The sequence below is a fragment of the Carcharhinus amblyrhynchos genome, chromosome 5 (genome assembly GCF_965287045.1).
Source record: "Carcharhinus amblyrhynchos chromosome 5, sCarAmb.v2.hapA, whole genome shotgun sequence".
In the NCBI taxonomy this organism is placed as follows: Eukaryota; Metazoa; Chordata; class Chondrichthyes; order Carcharhiniformes; family Carcharhinidae; genus Carcharhinus; species Carcharhinus amblyrhynchos.
Genome location: NC_137328.1, coordinates 61,786,838 through 61,814,361, shown reverse-complemented (window position 1 = coordinate 61,814,361; position 27,524 = coordinate 61,786,838). Strand labels below are relative to the sequence as shown.

At 43.6% G+C, this 27,524-nt stretch overlaps 1 protein-coding gene across 2 annotated transcripts in view; it reads left to right on the top strand.

The window, feature by feature from the left end:
• LOC145343066 (beta-1,3-galactosyl-O-glycosyl-glycoprotein beta-1,6-N-acetylglucosaminyltransferase-like) overlaps positions 1–26,716 on the top strand; it is a 93,914-nt gene extending 67,198 nt beyond the window's left edge. For both annotated transcript variants that reach the window (XM_080188887.1, XM_080188888.1), the window contains one exon: positions 19,327–26,716. In XM_080188887.1, the coding sequence (XP_080045013.1) occupies positions 19,466–20,752 (1,287 nt within the window). In that variant the 5' untranslated portion in view covers positions 19,327–19,465 and the 3' untranslated portion in view covers positions 20,753–26,716. The remainder of the gene's footprint in view (positions 1–19,326) is intronic.
• The last annotated feature ends 808 nt before the right edge of the window (positions 26,717–27,524 follow it).

Sequence of the window (27,524 nt, the reverse complement as noted above, 5' to 3'; positions counted from 1 at the left end):
GGGGCCTGATGGTATTTATCCCAGGCTGCTTAGGGAGGCGAAAGATGAAATTGCTGGGCCTCTGGCGCACATCTTTGTCTCTTCTTTGGACACAGGTGAGGTCCCAGAAGACTGGAGGGTAGCAAATGTGGTCCCGTTGTTCAAAAAAGGTAGTAGGGATAACCCTGGGAATTATAGGCCAGTGAGTTTGACGTCGGTGGTAGGGAAGTTAATGGAAAAAATACTTAGGGGTAGGATGTATGAGCATTTGGAGCGTTGCGATCTGATTAGGGATACGCAACATGGCTTTGTTAGAGGGAGGTCTTGCCTTACGAATCTGGTGGAATTCTTTGAGGAGGTGACAAAAACGGTTGACGATGGGAGAGCCGTTGATGTCATCTACATGGATTTCAGTAAGGCGTTTGACAAAGTCCCTCACGGTAGGCTGGTAGAAAAGGTTAAGGCGCATGGGATACGAGGCCAGGTAGTTAGGTGGATTGAGAACTGGTTGGGAAATAGGAGACAGAGGGTAGTTGTGGAGGGTACCTTGTCGGGCTGGAGGCCAGTGACCAGTGGTGTGCCGCAGGGCTCGGTACTGGGACCTCTCCTCTTTGTAGTCTACATAAATGACTTAGAAGAGGGAGTAGGTGGTGTGATCAGCAAGTTTGCTGATGACACCAAGATGGCAGGGTTGGCGGGTACAGAGCTGGATTGTCAGGTGATACAACAGGATATAGATAGGTTGGTGCAGTGGGCAGATAGGTGGCAGATGGCATTTAATCCTGACAAATGCGAGGTGATGCATTTTGGAAGGAATAATGCAGAGAGGAGTTATGTGATAAAAGGTAGGCCGATTAGGAGTATAGATGTACAGAGAGACCTGGGAGTGCAGGTCCACAAATCCATGAAGGTTGTGTCACAAGTGGAGAACGTTGTTAGGAAGGCTTATGGGATGTTAGCCTTTATAGGAAGGGGCTTAGAGTATAAAAGCTGCCGTCTAATGCTTCAGTTATACAGAACGTTGGTTAGACCGCATTTGGAGTACTGCGTCCAGTTCTGGTCACCTTATTACCGGAAGGACGTGGAGTCTCTGGAAAGGGTGCAGAGGAGGTTTACCAGGATGTTGCCTGGCATGGGGGGACTGGGTTACGAGGAGAGACTGAAGAGACTGGGGCTATTCTCCTTGGAAAGAAGGAGATTGAGAGGGGACATGATAGAGGTATATAAGATACTGAAGGGAATAGATAGAGTTAATAGTGAGAGACTGCTCCCTAGACTGGGTACGAACACAAGAGGTCATCAATTAAGGGTGAGGGGGGGGAGGTATAATTTGGAGGTAAGAGGAAGGTTCTTTACACAGAGAGTTGTGGGGGTCTGGAATGCGCTACCGAGTAGGGTGGTGGAGGCAGGCACGTTGGACTCGTTTAAGATGCAGTTAGATAGGCATATGAGTGAAACGGGAATGGAGGGATATGGTAGGGGCTATTAAATAGGGTAAACCTCGGGAGACACCGGAAGGGCAGGCTGTATAACTAATATGTTTTGTCTTTATTCCACAGGTGGAGGTCCACCTCGTGTCAAGCGAGGGGCATGCACACGGCAGGTTGTGCGTGGGCTGCTCTTGGAAGTCCAGGAGTGGCCTAGTACTTCATGTCGGTGTGTGTGCTTGATCCTGGACCGATAGACGGGCACCGCAACAGCTCAGTGACTAGCACTGCTAGCTGTGCAGATACATGGATTTGGGCCTGTGTCTGTGGGAGTTTGCGCATTCTCCCTGTGGTTGCGTGGGTTTCCTCCGGGCGCTCCGGTTTCCTCCCACACCCCAAAGATGTGCTCTTAGGCTAATTGGTTTCCACCAAATTGACACTATTTCTTCCCTGAATCTGACTGAGTAGGGTCCCATTCGTAGACATGCAGGGTAGAATAGGTGTAGGGCGATGCGGCGGCGCGGGCTCGTTGGGCCGAAGGGCCTGTTTCCCGTGCTGGGTTGTTCTTTGTTCTTTGTTCATGAGCTCTTATCTTTTGCAGTAACCTTTTATGTTAATACCACTGCCTGTTAAGGAGAGGTGTGTAGACTCTCTCTTCTTGAAAAGTCATTGCCTGGCGCTTGTGTGACACAAATGTTCCTTGCCATTTATCAAACCAAGTTTGTATGTTGTCCACGTCTTCCTACACACAGATAGAGACTGTGATTTTCTGGATCTGACACAGATGGGCATTGTTGTGAGTGGGATGGTAAAATTTGGAAAACCAAATCTCACCCAAAGACTATTCAGGAATTATGAATGGAACTAAAGGCTGCAATCATCAGCAGACATCCCCCTTTCTAACCTAATGTTGGTGGTAAAGATATTAATGAAGCAGCTGGGCCTGAGACTGAGACTGAGGAACTCCTGCAGAGATGCCCTGGGGAGATATGACTCCCACCAGTGGAAAATTTTGCCCCTAATTCCCATCGACTTCAGTTTTCCTGGACTGTTTTGATATCACTCTCAACTCTCCTCTAGAATTCAGTTACTTTCCCATAAGGGGACCAAGGCTGTAATCGAGATCTGGAGCCAAGTGGTGAACCTAAACTGAATATCAGTGAGCAAGTTGTTGCCATGTAAGTGCTGCTTGATAGTGCTGTCAGTGACACCTTCCATCAATTTACTGGTGCTCGAGAATAGACTGATGGGGTAGTAAGTGGCTGACTGGACAGGTCATACCTGGACAATTTTCCACTTTATCAGGCAGGTGCCAGCATCGTAGCTGTACTGGAAAACCTTGGCTTGAAGCACAGCTAGTTCTGGAATGTGGCCCACATCCTACTGGGGTTCACAGCCTGTGCTGGATGCATGAGAAAATATTAGAATGCTCAATGAATGTACTTCATTGTATTTATTAGAATTGATTATTTTCAATGTACTGTGGTTTCAACATGAAGAAGAGATTCCACAAAACAATTATCACCAAAGCACTTATATTAAATGAATGAAGGAGAAAAGATGAAAGAGTTGTCACTGAGTGAAATGCAATAGAGGCAGGCCAGAGTAATGAATGCAATAAACACTAAAGTTGGGTGGAGTAGCAGGTCACAAATTTGTATCTTCACCATTAGAACTTGAGTTTTAATTCATTTTAGACTATGAGTTTTTGACCCATTTTGGAGCCGGGCTCATTGACCTGCATTCAACTTCCTGATAATGAAATTTTGATAACAGGGTCATTTGAGACCCAAGGACATAGATGTCCTTTCCAGACTTGCCTCAGGTGACAAACGACTGACATGGAAAGTGTAAGTCTGTGAAGCATGGAGAAATGAGGTCCTGCCCCTAAGGCAACCACTACTATTACCTTTGCTTGCTAACCTTGGAATTAGGATCACAAACTCATAAAATTCTACCATAGCAAATAGGGTTTCTCACTTTGAAACAAGTTTGGGGTGTTTTCAATCCACTTACCACTGGCTGTACTCCCACAGTACAAAATTGCCCAGAATTCATTAAAAATAAAAATAGCTTACTTACAAAGAGTAATGAAAGTGTCAGATAAAAATCGCAAGATTCAACAACTTTGGGGTGAAGCTGTTCTGGTTGCTAAGTATTAAACATCGTGAAATTATCCTTTGCGCAATGTGTACATAGTTTGCTACCTTTTGTTGCAAGAGAGGAAATATAACGTTGTTTTGGGAAACTCCATGGATTACCTGATTGCTACTTGGTAAACATGGATGGAGAATTTCTGCTACTGAATGGGGGTACCATAAGCGTAGACACGGGTCAAGGGAGGTGTAGGAAAAATACATTGTTAAGATGGTGGCGCGGGCTCGTTGGGCCGAAGGGCCTGTTTCCCGTGCTGTGTTGTCCTTTGTTCTCTGTTCTTTGAGTTGCAAATTTGTACAAAAATGTTCCTGCAATGCTTTTAGTGTTGCAAAAACGTAACAACTAGAGGATATCTCATTTCCCTTCATATCTTTACGCTGTCTTAAACCACCGAAGCCATACAGGGTCCGCCCCTGGTGTTTTAGCACATACACCACATTCGTAGCAGTCACCGTTTTGCATTTGGCATGTTCAGTGTATGTCACCGAGTCCCTGATTACGTTCTCCAAAAACACCTTCAACACCCATTGTTTCCAGAGGAGCAGTTGGAATGGTGATTCAGTGAAGAGAGTTTGTCAGTAAGAGGGATTTTTACCTTACTTTTTTTGGAGTTTTTTTTTCTAAGCTGGGAGTGTAAAACCAGAAGAAGCCCCAGTGAGACCTGGGAAGTATTTTTTTTCCCTTTAAAAGGTACTTATCTTAAGAGGGTTCAACCTCATTGTTTCCAGAGGAGCAGTTGGAGTGGTGATTCAGTGAAGAGGGTTTGTCGGTAAGAGGGATTTCTACTTACTTTTTTCAGAGTTTTTTTCTTAAGCCGGGAGTGTAAAACTGGAAGTAGGCCCCAGTGAGACCTGGGAAGTTTTTTTTACCCAATAAATTTGAACGGGGAGGAAACCGTGACCCTACATGTCTAGAGTCTCCCACCGTCCCCCCTCCTCGAACTTAAAAAAAGACTTGGAGTGAAAGCAGGGAAGCTTTCTTCTTTCTTTACCTTATTCCTCTAACCTAAGGGGGGTGAGGGAGTATCAGGCAAGATCTTTCTTTCTTTTTATCTAGAGGGAATGGCAGGAAAGGCAGTGCAATGTTCCTCCTGCAGAATGTTTGAGGTGAGGGATGCCTTCAGTGTCTCTGCTGATTTCACCGGTGGGAAGTGCACCCATCTCCAGCTCCTCAAAAACTGCGTTAGGGAACTGAAGGTGGAGCTGGATGAACTTCGGATCATTCAGGAGGCAGAAGTGATCATAGATAAAAGCTTCAGGGATTTGGATACTCCGAAGAATGAAAATAGGTGGGTGACGGTGAGAGGGGCTGGGAGGAAGCAGCCAGTGCGGAGATCCCCTATGGTTGTTCCCCTCAGCAACAATTATACTACATCGGATACTTTTGAGGAGGATGACTTACTACTGGTAAGCCAGGGTGACCAGATCTCCAGCACTGAGGCTCAGAAGGAAAGAGGGGAGAGCAGGAGAGCAATAGTAATTGAGGATGCAATGGTTAGACGGACAGATAGGAGATTCTGCAGCGGCAAAAGAGACTCACGGATGGTATGTTGCTTCCCGGGTGCAGGGGTCCATGACGACTCAGACTATGTTTTCAAGATCCTTAAGGAGGAGGGGAATCAGTCTCAGGTCGTGGTGCACATCGGTACTAACGACTAGGTAGGAGAAGGAATGGGGATTTAGGGAGCTAGGATGGAAGCTGAGAGCCAGGACAAAGCATGTTGTCATCTCTGGTTTGTTGCTGGTGCCACGTGCTAGTGAGTTGAGGAACAGGAAGAAAGTGCAGATTAACATGTGGCTGCAGGGATGGTGTAGGAGAGAGGGTTTCATTTACTTGGATAATTGGAGCACATTCTGGGGAAGGTGGGACCTGTACAAACAGGATGGTTTGCACCTGAACCAGAGGGGTAGCAATATCCTGGGAGGGAAATTTGCTACAACTCTTCGGGGGCGTGGCGGGGTGGGGTTGGTTTAAACTAATTTGTCAGGGGGATGGGAAAATGAACTGTAATCCAAAAGCCAGTGTTGAGGGTCGTGAGGTATTGAGGAAGGTATCAAGGTCGCAAGAGTATACAGGCAGACAGGATGGTGAGTTGAAGTGTATCTACTTCAATGCAAGGAGCATCCGGAATAAGGTAGGTGAGCTTGGAGCGTGGATTGGTACTTGGGACTATGATGTTGTGGCCATTACGGAGACGTGGTTAGAACAGAGACAGGAATGGTTGTTGGCAGCTCTGGGGTATAGATGTTTCAGTAAGTGTAGGGAAGGCGGTAAAAGAGGCGGAGGAGTAGCATTGTTAATCAAGGATAGTTTAACGGCTGCTAAAAGGCATTTCAAGAGCAATCTGCCTACTGAGGTAATATGGGCTGAAGTTAGAAATAGCAAAGGATCGGTCACATTGTTAGGAGATTGCTATAGGCCCCCAAATAGTAATAGAGATGTGGAAGAGGAAATGGCAAAGCAGATTATGGATAGATGTGGAGGTCACAGGGTAGTTATCATGAGTGACTTTAACTTTCCAAATATTGATTGGAACCTTTGTTGGCCAAATAGTTTGGATGGGACACTTTTTGTACAGTGTGTGCAAGAGGGTTTCCTGACACAATATTTGGATAAGCCAACAAGATGTGGGGTCACATTGGACTTGGTACTGGATAATGAACTGGGCCAAGTGTTAGATTTGTTTGTGGGACAGCACTTTGGAGATAGTGACTGCAATTCGGTGTCCTTCATTATTGCAATGGAGAGGGATAGGTCTCACGACAGAGCAAGGTTTATAATTGGGGCAGGGGTAATTATGATGCGATTAGGCAAGAATTAGGGAGCAAAAGATGGGAACAGAAACTGTCAGGTGTAGGCACAAACGAAAAGGAACAAATACTGCGTGTCCTTGATAGGTATGTCCCTGGCAGGCAGGCAGGAAATGGCCGAGTGAGGGAACCATGGTTCACGAAGGAGGTTGAATGTCTTGTCAAGAGGAAAAAGGAAGCATATGTAAGGATGAAAAAACAAGGTTCACTTGGGTTGCTTGAGGGTTACAAGGTAGCTAAGAATGAATTAAAGAAAGGTTTAGGAGAGCTAGGAGGGGACATGAGAGGTCCTTGGTGGGTCAGATAAAGGAAAACCCCAAGGCTTTTTACTCTTATGTGAGAAATAAAAGAATGACCAGGGTGAGGTTAGGGCCAGTCAAGGAAAGTAGTGGGAACTTGTGCATGGAGTCAGAAGAGATAGGTAAGGCATTGAATGAATACGTTTCTTCAGTGTTCACTAAGGAGAGGGGCCATGTTTTTGAAGATGAGTGTGTGTTACAGGTTAATAGGATAGAGGAGGTAGATGTTGTGAGGGAAGATGTATTAGCAATTTTGAAAAACCTGAGGGTCGTTAAGTCCCCTGGGCCAGATGGGATACATCCTAGGATACTTTGGGAGGCAAGGGATGAGATTGCAGAGGCTTTACCTTTGATCTTTGGGTCCTCATTGTCCACGGGGATTGTGCCAGAGGACTGGAGAGTGGCGAATGTTGTTCCTCTCTTCAAGAAAGTAAATAGGAGTAACCCTGGCAATTAATAGGCCAGGTAGTCTTACTTCAGTGGTCGATAAGTTAATGGAAAGAGTCCGGAGAGATAGGATTTATCACCATTTGGAAAGATGCAGTTTAATCCGGGATTGTCAGCACGGTTTCGTGAGGGGTAAGTCCTGCCTCACAAATTTGATTGAATTCTTTGAGGAGGTAACTAAGTGTGTAGACAAAAGTAGAGCAATGGATGTTGTATGCATGGATTTTAGTGAGGCATTTGATAAAGTTCCCCATGATAGGCCCATGAAGAAAGTAAGGAGGTGTGGGATAGAGGGAAATTTGGCTGATTGGATAAGTCACTGGCTGTTTTATAGAAGACAGAGGGTGGGTGATGGAAGGAAAATTTTCAGACTAGAGGCCAGTTACCAGCGATGTACCACAGGGATCAGTGTTGGGTCCTCTGCTATTTTTGATTTTTATCAATGACTTGGAAGAGGGGGCTGAAGGGTGGGCTAGTAAATTTGCTGATGACACCAAGATTGGTGGAGTAGCAGATGAGGTGGAGGGCTCTTGTAGGCTGCAAGGAGACATTGGTAGGATGCAGAGCTGGACAGAAAAGTGGCAGATGGAGTTTAACCCTGAAAAGTGCAGGTGATTCATTTTGGTAGGACAAACTTGAATGCGGAAATACAAGGTCAACAGCGGGGTCCTGAGGAATGTGGAGGGACAGAGAGATCTTGGGGTTCATATCCACGGATCCCTGAAGGTTGCCACTCAGTTGGGTAGAGCCGTGAAGAATACTTATCGTCGGTTAGCCTTTATTAATAGGGGTTTGAGTTTAAAAGCCGTGGGGTTGTGCTGCATATAGTTCTGGTCGCCTCACTATAAGAAGGATATGGAAGCATTGGAGAGAATGCAGAGGAGATTTACCAGGATGCTGCCTAGTTTGGAGTGTAGTCTTAAGAGGAAAGGTTGAGGGAGCTGAGACTTTCCTCTTTAGAGCAGAAGAGGATGAGAGGTGACTTAATAGAGGTTTATAAGATGATGAGGGGGATAGATAGAGTGGACATGTAGAGACTGTTTCCTCGAGTGGATGTAGCTGTTACTAGGGGGCACAACTATAAGGTTTATGGTGGGAGATATAGGAGGTATGTCCGAGATAGATTCTTTACTCAGAGAATGGTTGGGGTGTGGAATAGACTGCCTGCTGTGATAGTGGAGTCGGACACTTTAGAAACTTTCAAGCAGTTATTGGATAGGCACATGGAGCACACCAGAATGATAGGGAATGTGATAGCCTGATCTTGGGTTTGGACATAGCTCGGCACAACATCAAGGGCAGAAGGGCCTGTACTCTGCTGTACTGTTCTATGTTCTATGTACCCTGCGGACCTCATCGTAGATCAAGCCTGAGATACGCTTGACACTTCTGCTTGGTAATGCCTTGAATATTGTTGCAGAGCGCCTTGCGGTGCCGCTTGGCTCTGCCTTTACCAAGCCCTTTGCTACCTTCCCCTCTACGGACATGGATGTAGCTTTTGTGTAAATGTTATAACACTTGTCATGACACAGCACCTATGTGACAGTATTATCACAGTGGTCAACACTGCTGCCTCACAGCGCCAGGGTTCGATTCCCACTTGGGTCACTGTCTGTACGGAGTCTGCACATTCCCCCTGTGTCCATGTGGGTTTCCTCCGGGTGCTCCGGTTTCCTCCCACAGCCCAGAGATGTGCAAGTTAGGTGAATTGGCCAAGCTAAATTCACCCTCAGTGTACCTGAACAGGCATCGGAGTGTGGCAGCTAGGGGATTTTCACAGTAACTTCATTGCACTGTGAATATAAGCCAATTTTTGACTAATAAATAAAATTTATAAATCTTTAATGACATATTTTTAAAGGGTGGGATTTTTCCACCCTGCTGTGCTAATCAAGTTCTGTAGTGGGCATGAAATATGAGCGAGAGGCAAAAAAACCAGGCATGCCAATTTCTTGCCTGTACCCAATATTGCCATTCTGCCAGTGTAATCAGCCTTGTGCCCAGAAAGGGTACAAAGCTGATTTTAGTACCATTAGGCTCATTTGAATGTCATCAGTGAGCCCGGGGTGCAGTCGACTGTCTCACTTGCCTTGCTGATCTTGCTGGTGGAGGTCCTCACTAGTGAGGATCACAGATGGTCCCCACCAATGGGGACCAGATATAATGGCCTCATTCGTGGTACCAGAGGCTGTTGAAACTCCCCGGGTGGTTGAAGGCCGGTCAGGCCCCTTGGGACCCTGGCACTGCCCACTGGGCATCTGGCACTTCCCACCAGCAGGGGGTGGGCCTTAGGGGGCATGGCCTGATGGAGTGGGGTCTGACAGGTCAGAGCCAGATGGAGGAGACAGGGACAGGGGACGATGGGTAGAAGGAAGGGAAGGGGTTTTCTGCATCGGGAGGGGGTTCGGTTGGGGCAGGTCAGTGGGGCTGTCAATCAGGGGTTGGGGCCAGCGATCAGGAAGTTGATGATTTGGAGGTTGGCGGTGATCAGGGGAGAGCAGGTAGTGATTAGATGCCGGTCCGTTGGTTGGGGGCAGCGATTGCTGGGTCCATGATGGGTGGGGGTGGCAAACGAGCAGTGGTTGGGGTCACCAACCAGTAAGCTAGTGATCAGGGAAATGGTGATCAGAGGGGGGGCCAGTGATCGAGGTGGGGGGAGAGCGGTCCAACAATCAGCAAGCTAATGATCGGGGAAGGGGGTTGTACACTAGAACGCAGTATCCTGGGGGATCAGGACCCAAGCACAGTGGCATCCCTAGCAGTCTGCAGCCTGCTACCTGCCGTGAATAAGCTCCACCCACCCCCACCTTGTTGGCAGGAATCAGATTATGACTTCTGTATTGCGCAGAGTGTTGTAAGCTCACGTAACTCAGCTCCATGGAAAAATGGGTGAGAAAGGCTCTCATTTTCTTGTCTGTTCGACTCTTAGTATTTATATGAGAAAATGCCACCCAAAGACTTAGGCCCAGATTTTGCCACAGATATCTATTATGACCAAAATAGCAGAAATAGCTGAAAATCCTATGTCCCGCTACCCCCCACCCCTCAGAGGCATCTTTGTGACCTGGGCGTGTTCCCCTCAACTGCTTCACATTTTTAAACACCTGTTATAAACCTTGCCGCCATTATCTGGGGGGGAAATATGTGATGGGGAAGCCCTGTAAGATTGTGTTAATTTATTAAAATGAATTTAAATGAAGTTCCTGCGTTATGTTACCAGCAAAAGGAGGGAAAAATCAGAGAACAAGATCTCGCCACTTTAATTCTCATTCCCGATTTTGGCCAATCTCTTTGGCTATCTAAAATAGACACAGATGGAAGAAGACTTCAGACTGTTAATTACATTATGACAATCCTTTATCTAGTACTCTGTTGTAATATCACATGATACTGCAGCCATCTTGCTTCCAACAGAAAATGAAAATTGGTTATCAGAGACACTGGGTGAAATTTTGAGGTAAGAAAGCTGGCGTGCAGCTCTCCAGCTGAATAGCTGAATTTTCTCCCCAAAGTCACATTTTTGAGATCATCACCTCAGCTAAATTAACAACTCAATTACAAATCATCAGGCCTGCACTGAAATTGAGACTGAGTTAAATTCCATTTTGACAATTATTGCTTTACTTTCAACTGTATCTGTTTTTTATGCATGATAGTGTGGATGAGTTGCATAAGTGAACAAGGGGCAAGGGGATAGGCAGGAATGTGAGCTGGATTCTCCAGTCCGTCCCACCAGCTAGATCTTCTGGTCCATCAATTTTGAGCCTCTGTCACTGGTTCCCTGATGACAGCACGGATGAGGAATCTAAATCGACATCACCTTTGGCAGGATAAAAGAGCCTGCCAGTGGCCGATGATAAGCTGCCTCAACCACCCACCATGGGAGGGCTGGAGAATTCCTCCCACAGAGTGAGGTTAGAATCCGTCATCAAGGAGGAAATAGCGAGGCATCTTGAGGGGAACTGCTTGATAGAGCAGACGCAGCACGGTTTCGTTAAAGGGGAAGTCGTGTCTGACAAATTTACTGGAGTTCTATGAGGATGTGTCTAGGGCGGTGGATAGAGGAGAGCCGGTGGATGTGGTCTTTCTGGATTTTCAGAAGGCGTTTGACAAGGTACCTCACAAGAGGTTATTGCAGAAGGTCAGGGGGCATGGAGTTGGGGGTAGGGTGTTAGCGTGGATAGAGGACTGGTTGTCAAATAGGAGGCAGAGAGTGGGGGTCAACGGGTGCTATTTGGATTGGCGGATGGTGACTAGTGGAGTGCCCCAGGGGTCGGTGCTGGGGCCTCAGCTACTTACCATTTATATAGATGATCTGGAGGAGGGAACCGAGTGTAGGGTGTCGAAATTTGCTGATGACACCAAAATTGGTGGAAAGGCAAATTGTGCGGAGGGTGGTGAGAGTCTACAGAAGGATCTAGATAGGCTGGGCGAATGGGCCAGGAAATGGCAGATGGAATTTAATGTTGGCAAGTGCGAGGTGGTCCACTTTGGTAGGAATAATGTTAGGAAGGACTATTACTTACGTGGAGAAAAACTGCAGCAGGCGACGGTGCAGAGGGACCTCGGGGTCCTTGTGCATGAGTCGCAAAAACCCAGCTTGCAGGTGCAGCAGGTGGTCAGGAAGGCGAATGGGATGCTGGCCTTCATCGCAAGAGGGATTGAATATAAAAGTAGGGAGGTCTTGCTGCGGCTGTATAGGGCATTGGTGAGGCCGCAGCTGGAGTACTGTGTGCAGTTTTGGGCGCCGTACTTACGCAAGGATATTTTGGCCTTGGAGGGAGTGCAGAGGAGGTTTACTAGGCTGATGCCGGAGTTGAGGGGGTTGAGCTATGAGGAGAGGCTGAATAAATTAGGCTTGTACTCGTTAGAGTTTAGAAGAATGAGGGGAGATCTCATTGAGACGTATAAGATGATGAATGGGATGGATAGGATAGAGGTGGAGAGACTCTTCCCGCTCAGAAAGGATAGTAGGACTAGGGGGCACAGCCTCAAGATAAAGGGGGGGGGGCGGTTTAGAACGGAGTTGAGGAGGAACTTCTTCACTCAAAGGGTGGTGAATCTCTGGAATTCTCTGCCCGTTGAAGTGGTGGAGGCTACCTCGCTAAATATTTTTAAGACGCGGGTTGATGGGTTTTTGATAAGAGAGGGGATTAAGGGTTATGGGGAGAGGGCGGGAATGTGGAACTGAGTCACGACAGATCAGCCATGATCTTATTGAATGGTGGGGCAGGCTCGAAGGGCTAGTTGGCCTACTCATGCTCCTATTTCTTATGTTCTTATGTTCTTATAAGCAGATCATCCACCATCTAATTTAATGGGAGAACAGCTCAAATGGCCACGTGGCCTATTCCTGCACATAATATGTATGAAACAGTTACCTTCAATAAAGAATGCTGCTCAGGTTTCAATCAACACATGCAATAGCTGTTGCTATCAGGACTATTTGTAATCTCATGCTATTGCTAAGCAACAAGTCCAGGACGAGAGAGCCGTGGAATAGTTTACAGCTTCTAATGCATTGATTACTGCTAGAAATGGGTTGAAGGTATATTTTGTGAGTACATGCAGCATATTTTTTAATATACTAAACCAGCTTGTGATAGTTATTGTGGCATGTGTGTGATGAATGGGAGCTCAAGAAATTTATTAAAGGATACATTTTTATAAATTTATGCTCCTTGTGATGAGTTTCACATGCCAGAAGTGCAAACTGAGAATTTGATAGAGGACAAGAGTGGTTTTTTTCTACTATTATAATGTTGGCAGCACTAGCGCTCTGAAATGAATTTAAGCCAACATTAAGTTAAAATTCTATGTAAAGCCAAGCACAAACTCCAAACTAAAATTACTTCTGGAACAGAATTTCATCAAAGTATAAATTTTCAGAACAATGAGGGTACATCTGTGATTTGCAGCCATGCTGACAGAGTTTGGGAAATGTCATCTCATCTCAGTGTCCCTGTGAGTGCAATATTCCTGCTGGAGGTGCTGAGTTTACCCTTGTGCCATATCTCATCTTTTTCTTGGATGTTATGATCACAATCTTCAATAACTTGACTCATTGGTTGGAAATTGACCATAATGGTGTGAGGCTCACACTTAAACTACCTTTGTATATCTCCAGATGCACAGCTGAACATTCAGGCCAGAAGGCACCATCCATAAAGGGTGCCTTGCTCAGCACTGGAATCAAACTCCCCTCTCCCCACCATGGACATGGAAGGTGTACCCCCACAACCTAGAGATATTAGGGACTCCCTTTCTCGACCCCTCCTCCTCCAAACTCTGCAAGTATTAGGGGCCCTCTCCCCCCACCACTCATGGCAGTATCACAGGCACTATCCCGTTCACAGGCATCACCATCCCCCACCCCCCCATCACAGGCATCACCACACAGCGCCTTTCAGAGGCAAGTCCCCCTTCCCCCTTCATGGCTACGTCCCCACTTGTCCTTCACAGACATCAATCCTTCCTTCCTCTCAACACACGTTAAGGGGTACCCCCCTTCCCCCACAATGGACTCTTGAGAAGGTCCATCCCTGACATTGGCACAAGTTGGCATGATGGAGCCGGCCCTTTAGATATTTTAAGGGAAATGGGTCATTCAAGGATTCATTCATATTTGGAACTAGTCAAAGAGACTGCAATTTTTCCTTCCTTCTGAATAACTTGTTGTGGGTTGATGTTGAACATGTGAGTTCTGTGCAGTTCTCCATGAATAAAAATTCAAAAATTCCTTTTTGCCTCGTTTGAATTTTAACCCTTAAACTGGCCAAAATAACATTGCAGAATTCTGTGAATAGAAAAGATTCAGGATCAAATTGTAACTTTGCTTCATTGCATTTGATGAGAGAATTAGGTGAAATATTTTAACGTAAACAATGACTCTTTAAAGGAAATAATCCCAAGTGGTTTGATGTTGATACAGTATTCATTTATGTTAACGTAATTCAAAAAAGTTTTAACATAAACACATTACCCAATGTTCGAAGAATAGTCAATATACAAAAACCCCATGTAAAAAGCTGAGTTGGGGAAATGGACTGAATTTAAGAATACTTGGCAATTCAGACTCCTTGCAAAATTTGATAATAAACTGCTAACAAACTATAGTCAAGCATCTTTTTGCAAGGTGCTTCATAGGAGGTGGGGAGGTGAATGGAGTTTAGGGTTGGGAATTCCAGGTTTGGATTTTCATCCCCGAGGTAGGTCACAAAGGTCGGAAAAATTCCAAGCTTGGCACGTGCGCCTTGGGAGAAAATGCCCACAAGAACAGGATTTTCATTGTGTCAGGGGGAGAGGGGAATAGATGCAGTAAGGCCAGCCAACCTGGGAAAAATTCAGTGGCAACCACAGATGCTGCCTTCATGCTGTGGCATTTCATCCCCATCAGAATAAAAACAGAAAGGCTTTCCACCCTCACACCCCTTGCTCTATTCAAGCCACCGTATAAGCTCCACACAACCATGCCAAGATATGTTCATGTGCCCATGCCAAGATGTGTTCCGCCATCAACCCCTGTTACCCCTCATGCCCCCATGCCAAGGAATGCTGCTCAAAAAACCCATATGGTCCCTCATGTACCCCATACCAAGATATCATATTTCCGTGTCCATTGAGCCACAATACACTCTGTAGATACAAGGATATGTCAAAAAAAGCATTCTAAAAACAATCATTTTGAATACATAATGAAGCTTGACTGAGAGCCCAGAAATCCATTACTGTTGAAGCAAATGAGTTCCAGAGAAAACATTGTTTGATTGACAGTTCTAGCTCTCTAATCTCTGATATCAAATCAACATTGTTTATTTACGCAAAAGATAATCTGGTTTCAATTGTTTGCAGTTTCTGCCAATAATACATCAGAGTCTGGATAATTTACACTTTAATTCGTCAATAGTTAAAAGGTGTTTTTAAGAAAATGAGAAGTTATAAATGAATGACTTTATTTTTTAAATGGCTTAAAGAGCGCCCCGTCATCTTCAAAGAACAAAAAACAAAACAGCCCGGGAAACAGACCCTTCGGCCCAACGTGCCCGCGCCGCCATTTTAACATTGAGTCCCCCCTCCACCCAAGACCCTTGTCTATGCTTATGGCATTCCACATTGAGGGAAGACTAATTTAGGGACAATTTGTTAAACCAATCAGCCTAATAGCACATCTTTGGGGTGTGGGAGGAAACTGGAGCGCCCGGAGAAAACCCACGCAAGCATGGGGAGAATGCGCAAACTCCCACAGACACTGGCCCAAATCCATTTATCTGCATAGCAAACAGTGATAGTCACTGAGCTGTCATGTTGCCCAGCATCTGGTCCAGTTTAAGTGTACACTAACGATGTGAAGTACTAGGCTATTCTCGAAGCAACCAAGAGCAGCCCTCGTACAACCCATCGCGTGTATGCCCCTTGTTGGACAACAAGGCGGACCGAAGCACCTGTGGATTAAAAGAGAAAAACTTCAGTATCATCCACATCCTTATACATTCCCAGGGACATCCCAAGGCTCCTGAACCTTATTTAAAACAGTCTCCTATATCCCTCCATCTCCATCCCGCTCATGTGCCTATCTAAGTGACTCTTAAACAACTCCAGCGTGCCTGCCTCCACCACCTTGCTTGGCAGAACATTTCATATCCCCACTACCCTCTGTGTGAAAAACCTCCCTCTAATATCCGAATTATACCTCGCCCCCCTCACCCTAAGCCCGTGGTCCCTCGTAATGTGCATTTCCAACCTAGGAAAAAGCTTACCACTGTTTACTCTATCTATACCCTTCATAACCTTAGACACCTCTATTAGATCTCCCCTCACTTGCCGTCTTTCAAGGGAAACAGCCCCAATTTGCTCAATCTTTTCTCATAACCCAGCCCTTCCACAGCAGGCAACATCCTGGTAAACCTCCTCTGCACTCTCTCCAGGGTCTCCACATCTTTCCGGTAGTAAGGCGACCAGAACTGGATTCAGTACTCCAAATGCGGCCTAACCAACGTTCTATACAACTGCAACATTAGACTCCAGCTCTTATACTCTATACCCCTTCCTATAAAGGCTAACATACCATAAGCTTTCTTCACAACCTTCTCCACTTGTACTGCCACCTTCAAAGACTTGTGCACTTGCACCCCCAGGTCCCTCTGCGTTTCTATACTCTTTATAGGTCTACCCTTTATCATATAACTCCCCCCTACACTATTTCTGCCAAAATGCATCACCTCACATTTATCAGGATTAAACTCCATTTGCCATTTACCTGCCCAATATACCAGCCTATCTATATCCCCGACTCTGTCACTGCCACCACATCTAAATTCCTCATGAACATTAAGGCCTTAAGTTCATCCGTTTTACCCGTCACACTCCTTACATTAAAACAGATGCACTCCAGACCTCCAGGCCCACTCGGATCCTCCTTCTCCCGGGGAATTTTCCTCTCATCCAAACTTACCCTGTCACCCAACTCGCTCCCAATCCCAGTGCCTACTGAGCTAGCAGTCTCATCCCCACCCCCCCCTCCATATTGGTTTAAACCCTGCCGAAACACTCCAGCTAACCTCCCAGCTAAAATATTTGTGCCCTTCCCATTTAAATGTTCCCCCTCCCTCCTGTACAGGTTCCCTTCCCTCACAAAGACTTCCCAATGGTCTACAAAAGTAAGACCCTCTGTCTTGCACCAATCCTTCAGCCACGCATTCAGCTGTAGGATCTCATTATTCCTAGCCCCGCTATTACACGGCACTGGCAGCAGCCCAGAGATTGCCACCCTGCTGTTCAGCCTGGCCCCCAACTCCCTGAACTGCCTACATATATCCCCCCTGCTCTTCCTTCCTACGTCCTTCTCTCCTATGTGTACAATTAAATCAGCCTGGGTCCCTTCGCCCTTCAAAATTCCCTCTACCCTCTCCGAAACATCCTGTACCCCTGCTCCAGGGAGGCAGACTACCATCCTGGAGTCCTGCTTTTGCCCACAGAACCGCCTATCAATTCCTTTAACCTTCCCATCTCTGACCACTATCACACATCTAGCCCCCTTCCTTCCCTCTGAGGCATTCTGGTCCTCCTCTCTTGCCCTTTCTACCCCAGTTGTCGCCTTACCCTTGATATTTTGGGGGATTACCACTGGGGTGGTCTTTGCACCATGACTCCTCTTCTTTTTCCCCTTCCTAACAGTAACCCCCTGCCGCCCCCCTCCAGGCTCTGGGATCTCCACTTGACTGTAGTTCCTATTCACTATCGCCTTGTTCTCCCTGACTAAAAATACATCTTCAAGACGCAGCTCTAATTGCCTGACCCGGGCCCTCAGACGCTGCAACTCCAAACACTTGGTGCAGATGTGGACTTTCGGGAGACGTGTTGTCTCCAGGAACTCCCACATATTACACCTAACGCAGCTGAAGCATCTCCCAAGGACCCTGCCATTCACCTGACCACCCTTGGAGTTATGGACACAGAAATGGAAAACAAGAAAGAAAGGAACTCACCTTGCCTAAGCCTGCTCTCGCCTAAGCCCAGTGAGCCAAAGTCCTTACAGCTCTCACTCTGCTCCCACCTCACTCCGCTGCCCGCTCCCGACGCTGCCCGCTGTCTACTGCGGCCTTCTTTTTATACTCCCGCGCTCCCTTCCCGACTGCCCCCGCGCCTAGCTTCCGCTACAGAAAGAAAAAACACACAAAAACCCCGCGAACTGGCAATAGAGAGAAAAAGAACTAAATCGAAAATCGAACACTCACCACAGCCACCAAGTACACTGCTCCGGAGAACACTCAGCAAACATTGAACCCTCAGAGTTAGGAGCCTAGATAGTTGATGATATCGGATGAGGGGAGGAGAGAAGGCATGAGAGGCCAGAACTTGGGAAACGGAAACTTGTAGTGGATATGGTGTGGAATTTTTAGGGCTAGCAGAGGAGCAAGAGATAGAGGGGGCAAGCCACTGGAGCAATTTAAATTCAAGATGCGAGTTTTATATTTAAGCCCGTAGGAGATCAAGAACAAGTGTAGAGCAATGAGGACTGGTTATAGGCAGGCAGGACTTAATGCAGGATTGAATATGGGCAGCAGTGATTTGAATGAGATAAAGTTTATGGAGGGTTGAGGAGGGAAGACTAGTCAGGAGATCTTTGGAGTAATTGAGTCTGGAGGTAACCAAGGCATGAGTGAATATTTCAGTAGCAAGTCGGCAGAGGTCGGGGTGAAGGCAGATGGTGTAGTGGATGTGAATTTAGGCATCTCCTTGATTAATAGATATGGAGTTGGAAAGTCAATTCTGAGTCAATCAGGACATCAAGCAGTTTGGTTTATCCTGACACCATAGCTAAGTAGGACATGGAGTTTATGGGTAAGGTATTGGCTTGGTGCTGACTCCAAAGAAGATGGTTTTAGTCTTCCCAATATTTTATTGGACTGATTGAGCTGAGTGCACTAATCAGTGCTGCAATTTCAATAAAATTATACAAAAAATACTTTCTTCACCGAGTTGTAAGTGTTGGAAAGTACCACAGATGATAAACATTCTTGAGACCTGAGTAAGGTCTAAGATTAATTCTGCCTTTTATATTTTTGTCTAATGATTGAAATTAAGAGGGTAATTCTCCTGCCATTCATGCCAGTGCAGCGCAGCCTCTCTTGTGTGTTTTGCAGCAATGTGTGGTGACATCAATGAGAAACCCCTTTGACTGCAGCAGGAACAGAGAATCCCACCATCATCTAACAGCGTGCCACCTCCCACCACCAATAAACACGGGGCTGGGAGGCCTGAGAATTCCCCCCTAAATCTCTACCAGCTGTCTTCAAAAATATAAAAAGAATGATTTTATGTTATTTTGGGGGAGCTGCATCTTGTCAAAATTAAAAACGTTCTTCATAGCTTTTGAGAGTTAGATACCAGTCAAAGATTTACATTCACGCATCAAACTCTACTGCTGTATTTGATATTCTGTATTTATTCTCAATGGGAGCACAAGTGCACTTATTCATCTTTACATTATAGCAAGAAGTTAAAATGGTCTTACAGTTACAAGAATAGTTAGATTGTTATGGTATGTTATTATTACCTTATTCAATATGTTTAAGTTTCTGAAAGCTTTTTATTTTTGTTTTAATATAGAAATTATAATGCATTTTTTCATACCACCTACCTGTTTGCAATTATTTACGCTTCAATTATTGAACATGCAATTGATTTTTGTGTTGTGTTTTGTTACAGTTGTTTCAGTCTTTCTCTTGTGAACCAATGTATCTGAGATTAAAGATCATGCTGTATCGTGAAGGCTTCATTGGCTAAGTGGAAAGAAAACAGATGATGAACAGGAGATAAAGTTGGCTATATTAAGAAGGGACTAGAAATGTTGTACCGAAGACTGCGGTATTTCAGGTACAGATTGTTTCGGTGGACTCTGACAGGAATCTGCTGTTCAATAACATTGCTGTTTCTTGTAAGTCGTGACAAGGGTCCTATAAACCAGTACCGAAGTTTGGAGCTTATTGAAGAAGACCCCAGATATTATGTAAATTGCACTGGTATTATCAATGGAGATGAAGAGACAATAAAACTAGCTAAACTTCAGGCACTCTCAATTGCATATAAAAACCGTCCAGTGCTGAGTGAAAAAGATTACATCGACTTGACCAAACACTGCTCCAACTTCACCAAGGTACAAAAATATATCACATTTCCACTTAGCAAAGAAGAAGAAGAATTTCCAATAGCATATTCAATAGTAATCCATCACAGAATTGACATGTTTGAAAAGCTTTTACGGTCGATATATACACCTCAAAACTTTTATTGTATTCATGTTGACAAGAAGTCATCAGAGATTTTCTTGGACGCAGTTAGAAGAATAGCCTCATGCTTTGACAATGTCTTTATTGCCAGCCAGCTTGAAAATGTAACCTATGCATCATGGAGCAGGGTTCAGGCAGATATAAACTGCATGAAGGACCTACTTCAAAGAAACTTAACATGGAAGTACTTGATCAATCTCTGTGGCATGGATTTCCCATTAAAAACCAACTTGGAAATGGTGGAAAAACTCAAGGCCTTAAAAGGAGCAAACAGCTTAGAAACAGAGAAGACATCACCACATAAAGAAATTAGATGGAGACGCAGTTATAAAGTGGTGAATGGGAAAATAAAGGATACAGAAACTAAGAAAGAAGCTCCTCCAATTGAAACACCAATGTTTTCAGGAGGTGCCTACTTTGTTGTTGGTAGAAATTTTGTGGAATATTTATTTAAAAGCCCTAAAATATTAAAGTTTATTGAATGGGAAAAAGACACTTACAGTCCAGATGAACACATGTGGGCAACACTCCAAAGAATGCCTGATGTGCCTGGATCCGTCCCTGTTAATAATAAGTTTGATATCTCTGACATGAACTCCTTAGCAAGGCTAGTAAAATGGAGTTACTTAGAAGGCGATGTTTCCAAAGGCGCACCTTATCCACCTTGCACTGGTGTACATGTCCGTTCAGTGTGTGTATTTGGAGCTGGGGATCTGAAATGGATGCTGCAGCAGCACCACTTATTTGCCAATAAGTTTGACACAGCAGTCGATGGCATTGCACTTCAGTGCTTAGAGGAACATTTAAGACATAAAGCTATTTACAGTCTTTTAAATTACTCTTAGGCATGATCATCCCAAAGATTTGGGGATAAACCTTCATAAGCAAAATGGGAGGATTTCTGTCTTTCTTCATGATTTAATAATCTGCAAACACATCACGGGTCATGTAGGCTTTTAAACGTATGGCCTCTGATATTGATGGGGATGGGTTGTGCAAGCAAGGCAGAGATTCTTTGGCTTCACTCTGCGCATCTTGATTCAAAAGGTTCTCTGCCCAGAATCCTCCTGATTGACAGTCTTGGTTCCCTCTCAACCAAGGAACAGTCTGGAGGATGTCACAGCTATCATAAGGCTTGGTGTCTCACTTTTGGTTGAACATTAACTGTTTACCGGTAACCCAAAGCTGTATACAACTCTGAGGTACAGCCCTATATGGATGCTGTCTCCATTCTGGTTCCTGAACATAGTCTACTATCATATGACTCTCTACCTCATACCATGGGTAGTCTGTTTTACGGTCCCATATTAACCAATTATTGGTCATTTAAATGCCATTTCTTGCCCAGCCTGATTTTTTTTTAGGCTGGCAGGAGGATTTACCTGGCATGGGAGAAGCTGTTCTCACTTTCTGAGAAACCCAGCCAGCCAGTATTAAACTTGCAAGACAGGTTGAATATCAGATTCCTAACCTCATTACAGTATTTAAATGTCCAACCCACTTCCTGGGAGTGGCTTGGCTATCCATCCCAAGTCACGCTTCCGTTAGCAAGTTGCTTTGGGTTTAAGATTTTTGAAACTTTTGCCTTTCATCTGGGCCCAACCCATACAAATTTGAGTGGTAAAATTATGCCCCTCATTCCTGCGACTGAATTATGTTTGCAGATAGATAATTATGGAGAAAAACAGCCACATTCCTGTGTTTCATTAGAAGAGTAACTCCACCAAATTTGCCAGGCTGGTACTGGTAGATGGCTCATAACTTTTCCAAGTCACAGGCAAGATTGGGATGCTTACTGTAAGTCTTTATAAAGCACTACCTCTGTGTTTAATGAACAGTGTGCAAGTGTATTTCCTTGCCAAATTAAGAAAAAGCTGAATATTTAAATGAGAAAAATTAGACAAGTCATTCTTATTGTTCATATAATTAAATGCAAATTTGCATTTTTTAAAAGTCATCTACTATTGGTTATTAGAAAGGGCTAGACTAACGTCACTTATTTTAAAATACAATGATATTGTAATCAATATTTGCATATTATATTCAGTTAGTAACTGAATGGCTTCCAATATTCTCTATAGCAAAGAGCACTGGTCTCCTCAATCTGGCTCAATCCAAGTTTAGAAATTACAATTTTTATTTTAGTGCCACCCTTTAGGCTCTGTTCCATGTAATCCTTTAAGAGAAAGAGTATACACACAGTGAAGGTTTTGCAAAAACTTGCACACTGGTATCTGTGGTTAAGATCATTAACTGTCAAGTAGTTCATTTTTATCTTATCATTGTTAAATGATCTTGTGTGTGTATAACACATCCAATTTACATAGAACCATTCAGAAATTACTTCAGAGATAGAGGCCATTCTGCCCATTGATCAATGCTGGTGTTTATGCTCTAATTGAACATCCTTCTATCCTATTTTATCCCACTCAATCAAAAAAATCATTTAATTTCTTTCTTCTCATGTGCTTATTTGGCTTCGCCTTAAATTTTTCAAGCTACTCATTCAGTTACTCCTTGTGTAACAAGTTTTGCATTGTAACCACTCGCTGAGCAAATAAGTTTACTGTTGAAAAAAAGAGGTACATTTCCAAATTATTTTCTTGTACCCATCGGGACAAACACAAGGTTATCAAATTTCAAGCAATCACAATAACTTGACATCCTTGCATTTGTCCTTATGAGTGCAAGATGAAAAGTTCCAGAAACACATCAGCAATATTCAAGCTATGATATACCAAGCCAATAAAGAAGTTCACTTGGATATCCAATGCAGGAAAAAGTGTCTCAGTTGAAACTGCATTTCCAATATTTTTAAAGGACTGTGTAGATTTGAAAACCTTCCAACAATCAATTCTAAAAGAATTATATTTGAATGTCATAGTTTAGTTTTTTGTCATTGATAATTGTGTGTTTACATTAAGATTGACATTGGTTTGGATAAATTACCTTTCTCTTCAATATTTAACGTAAAGCTATTCTTATAACTCACATCAGTTGAAGATTATGCTGATTAAGAAACAATGGGTTGGATCTTCTGGCTTTTCCTGCTGGCAGAATCAGAAAATTGGTCCTGCAAAGGTGACCCTCCCACCACAGTGGATTCCCTGGTGGTGGGATTGGCGAGCCATGCAAAGCACCATAGAGAACTGGCAGGATCGAAAGATCCCATCCATGGCCAATGGCAAGCCACATCTGCCACTGGCAAGTATGCCGATTGATCCGGGAAATCCCACCCAATGTATTGTTTCCACATAGTCTAATGCCCAATGCGAGAACAAGCTACTTTTGTGTTTTCTGTTGTTTATCTTTACCATAATTCAAAGTACTTCAGACATTGAATGAGAAATTCTGTTTGGTACATTGCATAGTGTGCTCTATGTATTGGGCCATTGTACATGTGTTTGTTTTATCACGTTGAAATGATTTCTGTAATATCACATGATCATAGGTTTCTTGAGGTCATGGGCAGCAAGCTTCCTAGATATCAGATGAATTAAGTTTCAGCAAGTTCTAGGTCTCCAAGGTTAGCTAGTGAATTATTTAAAATAAATTAACTGAGGAGTTGGTGTCATTCATCATTAATAGTACTCCACACATAAAATCAACAACAAGGGTGTTAGGGATTCTACTTTTCTTCCTCAGTCATTCCTATTTCCTATAATCCTTGGGCTTTTGAAATCTAAGGCTGATGTTATCTAACAATTTTTCTTGTTTTACCTTAACTCATATTTTACTCTTTTCAGTGTTGTCCTACATTATGTCCTTCAAAGATATGTGGATTAGGTTGATTGGCCATGCTAAATTGACTCTTAGTGTCAGGGGGACAAGCGGAGTAAAAACACAAGGTTACAGGGACAGGGCATGGGTGGGCTTGTTGTCGGTGCAAGCTTGATGGGCTGAATGGCCTTCTTCTGCACTGTAACAGTTCTTGGATTCTTGGATAATGGGCTTTGACCCCACATCTTGATTCTTAAATTTGAAACAAAGTTGGAGTGGTTTCTAATTAAACATTAACTTCCTGTACTGAGCTATACTATTGCTATAGGTAATATTATTCACAATATTGTTTTCAAAATTAACCCTCGTCATGCTACAGATGAGTTGTGGGGCTCTGTTGGGACTCTCAGCAGGAATGCCCATTCAATTTTGTGCTTTGATGTGTTAGACTTTGGGCTTTCAATCAACTGCAGAAATCAAAGGGAATCTTGAGAGCCAGGAGAAAGAAACAAGTTGATTGAAACATTTCAAAGTTCACTTTAAATGTTAAAGAAATGGCAAGAAGCAGTCTAATAAGTTGGATCATGTAATAAAATGGTGAAGTTATAATTTAGAGTTAAGAAATAGGACAGAAGAGAAATGGCATAATGTAAAGATAGGGAAAGCAGAATTAAATTGTTTCCATTGTTTTATATTTATTTAAAATTGTAGTTTAGAACTAATATAATAGTAGTGAATTAATTTCTGGGGCTTTATTTTCCTCAGTGGGAGATCCATAAACCAGCATAATCCTCAAACTGCACTCTTGTCCAATAATATGACTCCTCTGAGAGTCAACACCCTATGTATTTGTACTGAACTCCTAATACCATTTATAAGCAGTCTGGCACTTTGGGAGGTTGTGGGGATAGGGTGGGGTGGAAGGGTTTCATTGCTACATAGATTCATAATTTGAGGTGTTACTGCCTGATATTTAGCACATATCAATGGGTTTTTGGTCTGAAGGAAGGAGGGCCATGGAGGAGGTGGCCTTGGCAGTGGATGCCACCTTCATCAACCCTTATATAGGTAGTCTCTGTCCAAAGATATTCACCAACTGCTTAAAGACAGTGGTGGCCTGGTTTAGTATACCAAAGTTTTGTGCTTATGATACTGTGCTAGTGAGTCAGAAGTTATGATTTTCATGATAATCCATCCGAATGACTGATGTACTTCAATGAATCTGCAAACTCCAGCAGACAGACTTACCATATGTTTCCTAAAATGGCCTAATAAGCCGTTAAGTTGTAATACAGCAGTTGTAGAATTAGAAATATTGGACAAGCTTATTGACAATAACTCAAATTGTGTTCAGACATTTCCAGTCCAGTTGGTTTTGCAAAGTCTGCGTCGCTACATCTGGACTCTGATGTCAATTTTGGGAAAGCAGTGCTACAGGCACGTATCTTTCAGCCAATATCCTACTTTGTTGTCACTACTCCTGGGTATGTTTTGTTCCTTCTGTTGTATCAGCACATCAGAACTGGGGAAACTGGTATAATGTCAGGCGTGTACAGCATTGGGAGTCTACAATATTTACTTCAGACTTTATCGCCAAAATTTTACCAGCCTGCCCACCACAGGAATTGGAGCGGGCAAGGGACGGAGAATGGAAAGTCCATTGACCTCATGGTTTCGGGTTGTAAATTCCCGCCCTGTATTCTGCAATGCTGATTCACACCATATGGCATTCAGGGGCTGAGTGTTCATGTCATAAACACTATGGGCAAAACAATACACAAGCTGTAGTACTGAAGACACATTGCAGCAGAACTAACTAGTCCCCTAACCAAGTTATTCCAGTCCAGATGCAACATTGCATCTCCATACAGTGTGGAAAGATGCTGAGATATGTGCAAAATCAGGACAAATTCAAGTCAATCAATGACATTCCTTTCAGTTTGTTTCCAATAAAAGGTGATGGTAGATGTCATGGGCAGTGTCACCTCCAGTTCAATTCTGAACTCCAGACTCTGGCTTCAGCAAGTTTCCCATTTGTCATTGGTAATTTTCTGGGGAATCATTACCCTTCCCTCAATTGGCCCATTGTGGGCCCCAGTTGTTACCTGTTGCTGTTGATCAAGTAGCCACTGTCCCGTTAACTGTGCCTCCGGCAAGATCACTCAAAGGTAATTCTGCTTTACATTCTGACCTTGCTTCCCAGTTCATAACTCAGAATTGGGAAAATTTAGCCTACTGCCTTTGGAGGGAGTCATGAGGTTTTCACACAGGGGATTAATGTTCCTTCTCTGTATTCGTCTTACCATCAGGAATCATAATTCTAGTGAGCATTATCAAAAATTTTACATCAAAACAGACTGACTTTTATGTCACCCACATTATGCTGTGTTTTGTTTTGTTTTCTTGTAAGGTTTAATTGAATGAATTATTTAAAATATTGCATTTTTGTACTTTTAATGATTTTTAATCAGACTGCTGTATATAATGTGACAATTTTCAATGATAATTTACTGGACTGAAATTTAAAATTGTAAAATTAATTGAGTAATTGTGGTGTTTGAATCAGAAGTGCTGGATTTAAAGCATTTATAAATATTTAAAGGGGCAAATAAATGGTGGAACATGAGATTCCTGGGGTGAAGAAAATCTCTTGTGGGCCACAGTTCCTCCTGCGTTACAATGAATGTTACTTTTGTAGATCATTGTTTATTTTGATTGCTACAACTGGAATTTACTCTATCAGCGTGTTGACTGATATCAAGGCCTGAATGTAATTTAGAAAGGCAATTTTTGATTCATTTTTATGCAAATTAATTGACAATACAACCTTGAAACCAAAGCATAAAGCAATGTATTAAAGTATTGTAATGAAATCCTACATATGGCATTAGCCTAAAAGAAATGGAATTATGAGATTGGAAGAAAGCTACCAGAATGGATGTCTTGTTAAAATGTGTACAGATCATTGATTTATTTGGTTGCTTGCTTTCATGTTTTAATGGCACAATGTTTCTTTTTAAGAAAATTGTCTCAAATCTGTGTAAGCATTGAAAATCCTAATGGAAAACTTTATCTTTATATATCTAGAATAAAACATATGCGTATGTTGTTACAAGGGTTGTTATTTCTGTTGCATCACAATATCTGTGTAACCAACTAAAAATGCACACATCAAAATGACAGTTTTCTAATGAAATTGCCTGAAGGGACAACTATTCAGACATATCTACAACACCATTACATTAAATCTTGAATTCCAGACAGTGATGTTACATGAAAATATACAAATCTTTCCATTTTGAGACTAAATGCGGTGTCTCTGATTGCATGTGTCCCACTGACCAGAATAGCGGGATCTCAGATACTAATTCTGCATTTGAGACCTCACAAATTATGCATCAATGAGTTCCCTTCCAATTCACGTGGTGGGCCGATATCTGATTCGTCCACCTGCTGTCAGGTGGTGGGTTGGAAGATTTCGGTGTTATATTTAAATACCAGTCCAATGCACTCATATTACTTCCTGCAATCCACCTGTCTTCATGCAGGACGGCAGCAACCCATAGGTAAACAGCAACCTCAAGAAGTCTGTTCCTCGATTCAACCATTCTTCCCCTCCCCTCCCTGCCTAGCCAATCACTTGTGAGACATCCATGCCCCACTTGGACCTCTACCTGCCGCACTTGGAGTCTTCATGCATTCCCATGCAATAAACAATGCCTTTGATCATACATTGACATTGCTGTTGATCTGGTTTGTAAGCTTTTCAAGTAGTCTTGTCAGGGTCCAGCTTCCCTCAGTCCTCCTTTGTCCACCTCTTTGCCCCTCTGTGAGCCATTGTGAGCCCTTGCTACAACACTCAACCCCCTTGCATAGCCCTCCTTTCATTGCTCCCAG